We start from the raw sequence: 13,082 nt of genomic DNA, 5'->3' as shown, positions 1-13,082 counted from the left end.
CGTGAATGCACAAGTTTGCCTCTCAAAAAATAAAAATACATGATTTTTTGCTTCCATGAGTGTCACAGATTTGCTTCTCGTGGAGGCACAAGTTCACTTCCGCGAGAGGCACAAATGTGCCTTTCGAAAAGGAAAAAAACACGTTTTATTGCTTCCACAAAAGGCACAAATTTGCATTTCGTGGAGGCACAGATTTGCTTCATGAGAGAACAATTGTGCCTCTTTGAAAAGAGAAAGAAAATGGGGGCAAAACCGTGCTTCCGACTCAATATTTGTTTGTTTGTTTTTTCGGGTTTTTTATAGAAAAAATATAAAAATCTATTAACATGAGATGTAGTTTCAAAGTTCTCGGTGCGAGAAATCAAATGATGAAAACGGTTCAGAATTTGAGCGCATATCTTCTCTGTTGCCGCAACATGTTCCTCTTCTGCTTGTGTGTGCAATCCTCTCATCCTTGCTGGGTTTTGTGTGCTTTTTCGTGTGTGTGCTCAGGGGGCTCTAGTTCTCGCTCTGCTCCTCACAAGACCAAGAAGAGGGCACGAAGGACCTTGCGCCTGGTTGTGTCTGATGATGAAGAAGAAGTTGTGATTCCCACCAAGCCCACTCACCATGAAAAGTCTGCAGCTGCTAAGCAACGTGTGGTTATGTCGTTGCATCGTTGGAAAGCCAAGGATTGGGAAGCCTTCCGATCAAAGAATCCGTATGAGGTTCCCATTGCTCCTCGTTGGACCACCATTCAGTTCCGAAATGAGATGCAAGTGCGGATTGTTCATGAACTCTTTGAGCACAACAAGAACAGATATGCCAAGCAGTGGACAATTGATCTTGACCATTGGAGGAACAACATGGAGTATTTTAGTGAGGCGCTGGCTCTCTGCGAGGAGTTTGATCTTGTCAAGCTCATGTCAGTCAACTGTGACTTTGATGTTCAACTCATCCATCAGTTCTATGCCACGGTTCATTTTGGGAAAGATGATGCGCGCACTCTCACCTTTATGCGTCGTGATGAATTGTTTCACGTTCCCTGGAGGGCATTTTGCAATGCTATTGGGTACGAGGATACCGGTCTGGAAGGAAGGGGTGGCATTCATCCTCATGACTTTCCTGAGTCCATGCTTAAGGAGAAGCTTGCCCCTCTGTACATTCGGGGCCGTGGGATTATTGGAGAATCCAAGGATTTGGAGAAGGTCTATGACATCATGCACCGAGTGTTCCGCAATGTGCTCTTGCCCAAGGTGGGCAATCAAGATGAGATTCATGGTTATCTGGTTGATTTGATGATTGCTATGAAGACCATGGTGGGGACAGGGACAACGTTTAATGTGTCCAATTGGATGTGGCATGAGATGTACAACATGGTAATCTACCGTAAAGTCCCAATCTATGCTCCGTTTGTCATGTGCTTTCTGAACTCTGTGTGGGCTATTCGTCATCCTGGAGAGCTCCTCACTTCTCCAGACAACCTCACTGTTCATGAGGTCAAACTCCTTAAGAAGAAGAAGCATGCCGAGTCTCGCTTCCCTGCCAATGCTCCTGAGGATGTCTATCTACTTCTGACGATGAGGACTTTGAACTGGAGCCAGGGGCCAAGCCTTCGTGGGTGGCCAAACTCACTGCCAAGGTGAAGAAGACCTTTTGTCTCGAGGCTGACATCCAGAAGAGGATGTATGAGGCACATGTCAATGAGAAGCTTGCACGACGTCGCCAAATTGCAATGATGAAGCACCTCAACATGCCGGTTTAGAGTGGCTCTGAGAAGAGCATCACCCCGGAGGAGCGTTGGATATCTACCCATAGCACCTGGACTGATGATGAAGCCCCTCCCCAGCCATCCTCCTCGTTTGCAGCAGCTGACAATGCCATGGAAGAATCTGATCACGACGACGATGACGACTCTGATGATGAGGATCTAGATGTGACCGAGGAGTCAGAGGAGGACGCCTGAGCTTTGGGACGCTAGCTTCGCTCTTTTACTTTTTGGTGTCTTGATGCCAAAGGGGGAGAGGGTACTATAGGTCTCGGGGATTTGCATGGGTTTTTCTTTTTCTCGTTTTCTCGTGTTGGTCTTTGTTCGTGGACTTGTTTCGTTCCTTGCTGTTTGTGAGACTTGTTACTCCTGTTACCTTTTCGTTCATCGGTCATTATCGTTATTATTTCACTCTAAGCATTATATTGTCAGAGTGGTGAGTCTATAAAATCTAGGGGGAGTCTAGTCTTGAAAGTGTGCCCATGCTTTCTAACAGCTAGTTCCTATTGGGGCACATATTCAGGGCGAGTTCCGTCTAGATTTCATTGACTTATCTCTTGCAAATCATGTTGTTGTCACCATCCACCAAAAAGGGGGAGATTGAAAGGGCATTTCCCTACTTTATGTTTTGGATGATGATGACAACCCTTTGTTGGTCTAATCGTGTGCTATACGTTTCAGGTTCTCGATGCTTAGGCTTACATCGGATTGCCATTGCCTCTCGTAGGAAAAGATCGAAGACGTGTCCTCTACGCTTTTATTTTCTTTGGTCGTAGGGAACCCGTACTATCAAGAGGGAATCCTCATTAGAAAGTACTGGGGGAATCTTTTCACGTACACGTTCATCACCCCTCCTTTGTCTTCCTCAGGTGTGTGTGAGAGAGAGAGAGTTTTTCCTTGTTTCTTCCCCTATCCTTCCTGCTCACTGTTTCTGCCCAGCGGTTGTACCGTTCTCTGGAGCGGTTGTACCGCTGGGTCTTGTCGCTCACCAGCTTTGCTCGAGTGGTTGTACCGCTGCCTCCGGGCGGTGGTACCGCCACCATGCTCTGCAAATGCTGGGGCGGTGATTCCGTTCATGCACCGCTCAAGTACCGCTCGCGCTTCTGTTTTGATGCGGTTCTTGGGCGGTAGTGGCCCGGTTGGTCCGGTCGTTCTACGATGACCGGTACCACCGGTGGTCCGAGCGGTTCTTCCGCTCAGAACTTAGCCGCCCAAGAGATCAAGGCCATGCAGTTGTTCCGGCCAGGCACCGCCCAAGAACCGGTCAAGCTCCTGTTTTGATGCGGTGGTTGTGCGGTGACCAGGCGGTTAGTCCGGTTATTTTTCTTAGCCGGTACTACCGCCCGCCTGTCCGGTTGTACCGCTTGGTAGGGTTCTGCAGATACACCGTGAGTCCCGGTTGTACTGGGACGATGACCGGTTGTACCGCTGCAGTGCAAAAAACGCAGTAACGGTTGGAATCGAGGGTTACTATATAAGTGAGCTTCTCCCACCTACCACTCTTACCTTTGACCTCTCTCACTCCACCATTAATGCACTTCAAGCTCTCTTGCCCGATCTCTCTCTCTAGCCACTCAAACTTGTTGATTTGCTAGGGATTGAAGGAGGAGACCTAGATCTACACTTCCACCAAAGCATATTTGCTTTCTCCATACTTTCTTGTGTGGATTTTGTTACTCTTGGGTGTTTGAGCACCCTAGACGGTTGAGGTCACCTCGGAGCCATATTCCATTGTGGTGAAGCTTCGTGGTTTCGTTGGGAGCCTCCAATTAAGTTGTGGAGAGAGCCCCAACCTTGTTTGTAAAGGTTCGGTCGCCGCCTTCAAGGGCATCAATAGTGGAATCACGGCATCTCGCATTGTGTGAGGGCGTGAGGAGAATACGGTGGCCCTAGTGGCTTCTTGGAGAGCATTGTGCCTCCACACCGCTCCAACGGAGACGTACTTCCTCTCAAAGGGAAGGAATTTCGGCAACACATCCTCGTCTCCACCGTCTCCACTCTTGGTTATCTCGTGCCTTTACTTGTGTAAGCTTATTTGTTTCATATCACTTGCTTGTTTGTGTTCCTATCCTTGTTGCATCATATAGGTTGCTCACCTAGTTGCATATCTAGACAACCTACTTTGATGCAAAGTTTAAATTGCTAAAGAAAATCTAAAAATTGTTAGTTGTCTATTCACCCCCCTCTAGTCAACCATATCGATCCTTTCACTCGCAATTAATTAAGATATTAAATTTAGAATTAGGTCATCCGATTTTGAACGGGTCAACAATTTATCAAGCTCCCATTCAACTCTTTTAATTCACTATGTTCACTATTTTGAAACTCTTTCATTCAATTGAGATATTCAACTTTGATTTTGGTTTACGACTTTGGCCGGGCCTATGATTTTTCAAATCAATCAGCAGCAACTGTCTTATAATAACATATCGATTTCGCGCACCCTCCCACTGCCTAGAAAAAAGATGAGTCACCATGTGATATTATAGCACCAATATAGTATATGCAACTATCAACACAAAAAATTTCCTACATAAATATAGATAGGTTAGCGGAAAATACAGAATCATACCACGAAAGGCCCACCAAATCAATACATTATAAACAAAAATAAAAGACACTCTATCGTCTCCCCCACCCGCGAAACTAAATATTCCATCAGTTCCAAAATATGAAGGGTACTGGTATTTTAGAAGGTCAAACTTCCTTAACTTTGACAAAGTTTAGACAAAAAATATAGATATCCACAATATTAAACAAAAAAAGTATGGAAATTCATTTCATGATGAATCTAAAAATACCGATTTGATATTATGGATTTTGATATATTTTTCTACAAGTTTGATCAAACTTAAAAGGTTTGCCTTTAAAAAAAATAATACACCTTATATTTTGAAACAGAGTGTTTTTTAAGAAATCCAACAACACCAATGGCTTAGCAAAGCGCGCTCAACTCTTCTAGTAAATACACTATGCTCGCTAATTTTTAGGGCCTTACAATCAAGTGAGGTCTTTAATTTGAAATTGGGCGGTCCGATTTTGACCACGTAAAAAATTCTTGAGAAGCTATCTCATTCAATTCTCTCAATTCGCTGTGTTCCTTGATTTTTGAAGCTTTTCCATTTGACTAAGATATCCAATTTGATTTTAGTTCATGATTTTCACCGGGTCAACAAATTTTCAAATCAATTGGCAACGACCGATCTACATAAAATATCAATTTTGCACACCTTCTCACCACCTAGAAAAAAAGAATCGCCAACTTGTGATATAGTAGCACCAATATAATACATGCAGCCATCGACGCAGAAAATTTTCTCACATGAGTATGGGTTGATTAGCAGATAACACATAATCTCACCGCGAAAGACCCACCAAAATACTGCATTATAAACAAAAGAAAACACACTCCATCATCTTCCCACTCTCGAAACAAAATAGTCCACCAGTTCGAAAATATAAAGTGTATTTTTTAAAGTCAAATTTCTTTAACTTTGACCAATTTCAGAGCTAAAAATACCAAAATCCACAGTACTAAATAAATAAGATATGAAAATCCATTTCATCATAAATCTAATGATACCGATTTGATATTATGGATATTTGATATATTTCTCTATAAATTTTGGTTAAACTTAAAGAGATTTGACTTCTAAAAAAACTTATACACCTTATATTTTAAAACAGACAGAGAAAAAAATTATGAAAACCCGACAACATCAACGGAGCAGCAAAGCGCGCACAACTCTTCTAGTAAATAGACTATGCTCCCTATTTTTTAAGGCCTCACAATCAATTGAGATCTCCAATTTAGATACTAAATAAATAAGATATGAAAATCCATTTCATCATAAATCTAATGCTCCCTATTTTTTAAGGCCTCACAATCAATTGAGATCTCCAATTTAGATACTAAATAAATAAGATATGAAAATCCATTTCATCATAAATCTAATGATACCGATTTAATATTATGGATATTTGATATATTTCTCTATAAATTTTGGTTAAACTTAAAGAGATTTGACTTCTAAAAAAACTAATACACCTTATATTTTAAAACAGAGGGAGAAAAAAATTATGAAAACCCGACAACATCAACGGAGCAGCAAAGCGCGCACAACTCTTCTAGTAAATAGACTATGCTCCCTATTTTTTAAGGCCTCATAATCAATTGAGATCTCCAATTTAGAATTGGGTCATTTGATTTTGGCCAAGTCAATAGTTTCTCAGGAAGCTCTTCCATTTGATTCTTTTAATTCATTAGTCCTTTAATTTGGAGCCATTTCATTCAATTGGGATATTCAATTTAAAATTGGTTCATGATTTGGACCGTGTCAATGATTTTAAGAATCAATCTGAAGCAACCGGTCTATAAAAACATATCAATCCCGCACATTATCTCATCATCTAGAAAAAAAAAGTGCCCGCAAAGAAAACATGTGATATTGTAGGACCAAGATAGTACATGCAGACACCGATATAGAACATTTCACCACATATTGATTAGCAGATAACACAGAATCAGACTATGAAATGCCCATCAAAACACCGCATTATACATAAAATGAAAAACACAATCCATCATCTCGCCCACTCGCCAAACGAGTAAGCACGTTCGTTCTGCTTAATTTGAACATGTGCAGTTGGGCTTGTACAAGCTGATGCTGATGTGCATACAAGCCGATTATGCTTTTTTGCAACTTTGCTCTGTCACTTGAGGTGCTCCTTTGGACCACCCTCTGATCATTCACGCCCCTTATTTGATCCACACACACGCTTAACTCTCCTTGGCCATGACCGGACTCTAACCTGCGCAGTGCGGACGTGACGATGGTGAGCGGAGTAGCGGCGACATGAAAGCAACTTCAAAGGGCCAATCTATTTTGTCCGCCTGCGTCCGTTTAGGTCGGCATAGACAAAAATGATGGCCCAACGCGCCGACCCAAGTTCAAATCACGTTCACGTCACATCCGCGTCGACGCATTTGTGGCTCAAATTTGCACCTCAAATGCGTCGGCGCGGACACCGAACGGACGCTTCGCGCGTCTTTCCGCTGTCCGTCGCGTCCCCACATGGCGGCCGTCCAACTACCCGCTGCCCATGCGGCCAGCTTAATTTATGACGACCGGCCCACGCGTCAGCGACGACGCTCGTCCTTTTTTAAGCCGACCGTGCGGCGGGGCCGTCCTCATCCAAACTCGCCGTCCACATCTGCCATCCTTTGCCCCCTCGTCGCCGGCAAACCCTAACCACCACAACCACAGCAGAGATGAGCCTATTCTCCGGCGCCAGCGGCAACAAGGCCAAGGGCAAGTCCCCCGCCACCCTTTCCTCCCGCCTCCGCCGGCGTCTCGCCGGCAGAGGCAGCGCGTGAACGTGCTGGTGCATCAGGCGGAGTGGCACTGGCAGCACCGCCAGCCTCTGCAGGCGCCGACGCTCATGACCTCACGGACCCCAAGGACGACGACGAGGACGCCTAGGGCAGCGCGCCGCCTCGTAGTTTAGGCTGTTTTTTTAAATGCAAATATGAACGCGTGGACTCTCGCGGGCCTTCGTGGCCGGCTTTAATATTTAATTAATGCTGTTTTTCTTTTTTAATATGCATGCATTTATTTTTTTGCGTCATCAAAAATAGGTTCAGGCCAGCGTTGAGCGCACGTGCCGACCAAAATGCAGAAGCGGACATCTGTGTCCGTCTGACAGACCCAAATGAATAAAAAGGAACAAAATTGCCGTCTGTTTGGGAGTTGCTCTGCCGGCGACATTGCGGAGTCGCAGAACAGCAGCGCACGCGACGGCGGCTGGTCGTTGTAGAGCTGGAGGCAGCTGGTGCCCAGGCCCAGAGCGAGCAGCTGCTGCTGCCTCCTCTTCCTGTACTCCGCCACTGCTCTGTACACCAGCGGTATCAGCCCCTCCATTGCTGCCCAAAACGCTTCGCAACGAGTGACCGACCGTGCCCCATCCACCAGCGGTATAAAAAGGGCGCAAGGCAACTCGAAAGCAAAAAAGCAAGGCCATGGACTCGATGAGAGTGTGTGCTGCTTTGCTTTTCACACGTATACGTCTCACCAAATCCAAGTGATTTTCTCAAGTGCCATCGGCTGCCTCATACCACTAGACACTAGTGCTCCTATCTTGTCAGTGTCACAGCCTTGATCATCAGCATCATCGGGGAGGTTTAAATCTTTCGCAGTACTGAACTTGAGCGATCAAATCACAATTGCATCATGGACTGGACTTGTAGGAGGGGTTTGCTTCGGTAGACCCCTCCTCCCCCAACAAAACGTAGAAGGGCAGAATGGTCATACGGAAGAAATGTATGGCCATCTTGTATTGTACAGCTGTCCCGGGTGTACGTATATCGTGCGCATGTACTGCCAGTGCCCGATCTACTCGCTCGCACCATCTTCTCGCCCGCCCCATCTGGTCGCCCGCGCGGCGATCACAATACTTCCAAGTGGCCGATCGCCGCCGTCGCAGATCGCCGCCGTCCGAACCCCATCCGGCGCTGCCCTTGCCGTCCGAACGTCGTCCATCGCCGCATCTCACCGTCGTCGTCCGACGCCGCGGAAGTGAAGGGCCCGACGTTCGCCGCCGCCTCCGCACCACTGTCGCCCCCCCTCCCGCTGCCGCGGATCCTGCCAACCATCCGGCCGGTTGCTCGTCGTGCACGTCGTCACCTGAAGGCCGTCGTCAAACGCCGGTGGCATCTACACCGCGGGCCAAGGTTTGTCATCTTAAACCTAGCGGGCATGGGGCAGCCATGATGGATAGAAGTGAGGGCTAGTTCGTGCTTGTATTGATTTAGGGTTTAGGGTTCATCAAAACCTCCCGCCGCAGCGCCGCCTCTACGGACTACCGCGTGATCTAGAGAACTAGCGTTGCTTTGGGCATGATGCAGTGTACTAAACCTAACACATGATGTTTTGCAGTTCTGTGAGTTAGCATATTGACATGGATGAAGAAACGACATTCGGGAGGGATGAGAATGATACTGATAAGGTGACTAAGACTGATAACGATAATTTGAACGAAGATGATGACATCAGCGACAATGATTCTGTCTCGTCATATGATATCTTACCTCCGGAGGATTTTGATAATAATGAACATGGCACAAATAGTGAAAACGTAAGTGGCGTATATTTTGATTTTATCTTTGAATTTGCAAAGTATGGTATGGCTATCTATTTATCTATGTTTATAAATTTGCAGGAAGATGTGGATGTTGACAATGTGCAAAATAGTTGGTAGGAATCATTCGCAGATAACTTGAGCCAGGTTAGTTGATAGATGTTGCACATCGATCAATAGTATGAATTTAAAGATAGTAATTGACATATATATATATATTTTCAAATGAATTTTATAGGAGGAGTCAGATGGTCCTAGCGGTGATCACGATGAGGGAGATATCGACATTGAGGAGGCTCGAAGGCAGCAGCAGATGCTGGAAACACATTGGAAGGTCATGGCTATGACCTTTCGGTTGTAAGGGGATGCATACATATTCTATAACAATCATGCCAAAGAGCATGGCTATGAACTTGCTCTGCCTTCTCCCTGCTTTTTGCTCCAGGGCAGGGAGAAGGCAGAGCAAGTTCATAACCATGGAGGGCCACAAGCGCAGGCTTAGACCGGAGACTCGTTGCGACTGCGGTGCACATATGGTGGTGAAGCTGGATAGAGAACGTGGAGTTTGGTTCGTCGCATCATTCGTTGATGATCACAACCATGCGATGGCTCGGTCCGACGAGGTTTGATTTTTACGGTCACATAGACGGATTGGAGATGGCATGAGGGCCGAGATATTGGCGATGGAAGCGGCCGGGATAAGAAAGCATATAATAATATATGGAAAACTTCATCAGCAGATACGGTTCGTACGGTAAGTGCGGGCTTATCAGGAGGGACATTTACAATCTTTATTGTAGAGAAAAAATGAAGCTCCTTGCAAAGGGTGACGCTGAGACGACAATTGGCATTATGAGGAGTACGAAGGAGAAGGACACTGAGTTTTTTGAGTATGTGCTTGACAAGGAAGGGCGACTGAAGAGTATGTTCTGATGCGATGCACAGTCGCGGAGGGACTATCAGGACTATGGAGATGTGGTCGTGTTTGATAGCACGTATAATATGAAAAGATATGGTATGCCGTTTGTCCCCTTTGTCAGAGTTAACAACCATCGTTGCACCACAGTGTTTGGTTGTGCCATCATTGCTGATGAAACGGAAGGGACATACGTGTGGCTGCTGCAGACATTTATGAAGGCAAACTGTCAGGTGAAGCCAAAGTCAATAATCACAGACGGTGACGCTGCAATGATCCGGGCTATTCAGACTGTCCTTTCAGATGTGTTCCATCGTCTTTGCTCCTGGCATATCGAGAAAAATATGCAGAGGCACCTGCATTACAAGTCAGTGGATGAGTTTAGATCGCTCTTGTACTATGCCACCTCTCACGCGAACTTTGAGCAGAGATGGACCGCCTTCTATGATAAGTGGAAGACGGATAGAACTAAAGATTGGCTTGACAGGATGTGCAGGAAGAGGGGACTTTGGGCAGCTCCATATCTTTCTGATGGTTTTTTTTCTTGGTATGCGAAGTAACCAGAGGAGCGAAAGCCTCAACTCCTGCCTTCACCTTCACACTATGGTATGACAATAGTTGATTTGGTAGTGCATTATGAGAACTGTATAGTTCGCCTGCGTGAGAACGAGGCGTACGATGACTATGAGGCGCACTAGAAAGAACCACCGTCGGTTACTGAATATAAGGCCCTTGAGGAGCATGCTGCTAAAGTATTCAGACCTGCTAATTTCTACATCCTGCAAGAAGATTTGCATAAGATGGGTCAGCTGGAGATATTTGAGACGCTCATGGGAATTGAGCGTCATACATTCATGGTGACATGGAAGGATAACCACAAGTTCAGGTACAATGTTGTTTATGAACCAGGTAACTCAGAAGAAGCTATTACATGCAGTTGTCTTAGGATGGTTCGGAAAGGGCTGCCATGCAAACACATTCTCTTTGTCCTTCATCGGTTGTCCAAACATGCGAGAGATGGGTTGCCTGTGCAGCGGAAAAGTGATATGTTTGGATGGGGTTGGTCAGGGCCACTGAAGAGAGAACGGTATAGTGCAAAAACCATTAAAACTGCAGAAGCTGCTCATGTTGCAGCAAATGATCCCTTATTGTACTATGAGTTGCACTACAAAAAAGACACTTCCGTGATGATACGTGTTTGTCACAGTAGGTCACGTTTTCTGTCATGCATGTACATCCATGGCAAATTTATGACACAATCAAGATAGTCATACCTGTGCTGTCGTAGAAGTGTTCCATGACATTACCAAAATTATCATCACGGAAGTGTCCACTTCCATGACGATAAATCACGCGTCATGGAAGTGCTTTCGTCAAGGGTGACCGACACGTGGCATCCATCGTAACGGAACGCCGTTAAGATATCGGGTCTAGTTTTGGATCCGATAACCCGCTAACAGCCCGGACCAATGAGGATTTTCCACGTGTAAAATTCTCATTAGCCAGAGGAAACACGTGTTGGTTCATCGTTGGGATAGATGTCATATATTCATTGGACAGGAGACGCCTATGATACGTCGACACATGGCACGGCCGAACAGAGGCCCATTCCGGTGAAAAGGCCGGCCCGTTTGACTTGGTCAAAAGGTAACGGGTCAGCCCACAGAAAGCCTGTTCCTATATAGTCCATTTACGGCCCGTTAACTCACAGCCCGTTACAGCCTATCGGAATTAAGCCCAGTAGCTTCATCTGGACCGTCCAATATGATTCTAGCCCGTTGTAACTTCTCGCCCATGTATGGCCCATGATGTCTTTCGGCCCATACGAGGCCATCTGTAACTCTTGGCCCATTAACGACCCGTGGTGAATCTGGCCCGCAATGAACAGTGTACTACTTTATACACATTAACGGCCCATTATTCATTTGGGCCATTTCCAACCTGTGTTATCGTTCGGCCTTCTCAAGGCCCATTTATTCTTGGGCTCATTTCCAGCATTCGGTTACTTACGACCCGTTATTGGCCTTTTTGCTTGTGGGCCAAATTCAGTCCGCGGTTACAATCGGCCCGTTTGCAGCCCATTAATCCGTTGGGCCGTTTTCATAGCATCGTCCAATACGGCCGATTAACGACGACCCGTTATTGTCGGCCCATGAACGGACGATTCAGAATCTAGCCCGTTTACGGCCCATAATGCGGTCTGTTATTGGCCCATGTTTGGCCTATCGACCATACGGCACGTAGAAGGCCCATTGATGCTACGGCCCGTAGAAGGCCCATTGTTTCTACGGCCCGTAGGAGGCCCATGGTAACTACAGTAAATATGTAGCCCATGGTTATTGTAGCCTAGTTTTAAAAAATAGGTTATTGCGGCCACTAGCAAACCGCGGAAAAAGAACTGCACTGACTAGAAGCAAACAAATAAACAAGACAACAAGGAACTAAATAAGCAAGCAACTTACGCTAGGCTATCACGACTATTACACATATTACATCCACTGGACATCAAAGTTTGCTACCAGTGTAAATATAGGGAACAAAGCAGCATATCACATACACTGGTCGTCAAAGTTGGCGACCAGTGCAAATAAACGCCGCAGCAAAACAAGTCCAGAACTGAAACCACTTCAGAAGAGCTCAAGAAACAATATCCTGGGTACCCATAATGCTGGCAAGATGCTTAGCAAGCTTATTATCTTTCTCTTGTTTAGAGCATAAATCCTCCAGCGCTTGCTGTTGCACAAGAAAGTATGCATCTGAATTCTGCAGGGACTTCCTCAGTCCTTCGGCTTCTAGCCACAGCACAGCTGCCTGATGCCTTTCAGCTTGTAGCTTAGATTGAAGAAGCCGAAGTGATCCAGGTAGCGAGGTCGAAGAGCTTGTGCTAGCGGTACTGGCCAGTAACTCGAACACTACATCAACGCAGGACTGTGGGGTTTTTCCACTGTCCACAAGATCGTTTTTATCACCTTTCTTGGAGACCAACAGGGTTGTCTCACTATCTTGAACCTTATCTGCATTACTTTCTCTACCATTGCATAGTGCGGTGCTCTTCTCCAATATTCTGTTCGCATACTACAAGAGAAACAAGCAGACACATCACAGATTTAGCATGTAGTATACCAAACTCATTTTGGTAAACCGGTTCAGTAGTAAGGTGGACAGGATAACAGCATGAAACAAACATATATCTATGTACTATGGTCACCGTATTGTCCATATCATTCTATTTTATGTTGCCAAATCAAGATATAGACACAGTTCAACTCATATATTTTGAAG

The 13,082-nt window shown here is 45.5% G+C and overlaps 1 protein-coding gene across 1 annotated transcript; it reads right to left on the bottom strand.

Annotated features, from left to right (window-relative positions):
• Positions 1-7,359: 7,359 nt before the first annotated feature.
• LOC147985190 (uncharacterized) lies at positions 7,360-7,668 on the bottom strand. Its single transcript, XM_087541458.1, has one exon. It carries the CDS (start codon positions 7,666-7,668, stop codon positions 7,360-7,362), a length of 309 nt encoding a protein of 102 aa, XP_087397584.1.
• Positions 7,669-13,082: the final 5,414 nt, after the last annotated feature.

Source organism: Triticum urartu, chromosome 2A (assembly GCF_056163025.1).
Source record: "Triticum urartu cultivar PI428250 chromosome 2A, HENAU_Tu73, whole genome shotgun sequence".
NCBI classification, from domain to species: Eukaryota; Viridiplantae; Streptophyta; class Magnoliopsida; order Poales; family Poaceae; genus Triticum; species Triticum urartu.
Note: the sequence above shows the minus strand (reverse complement) of the source record. Positions and strands in the feature narration are given on the sequence as shown.

Coding starts and splice junctions, on each gene's coding strand:
- LOC147985190 (XM_087541458.1), bottom strand. CDS start 7,668: ATGGAGGGGCTGATACCGCTGGTGTACAGAGCAGTGGCGGAGTACAGG.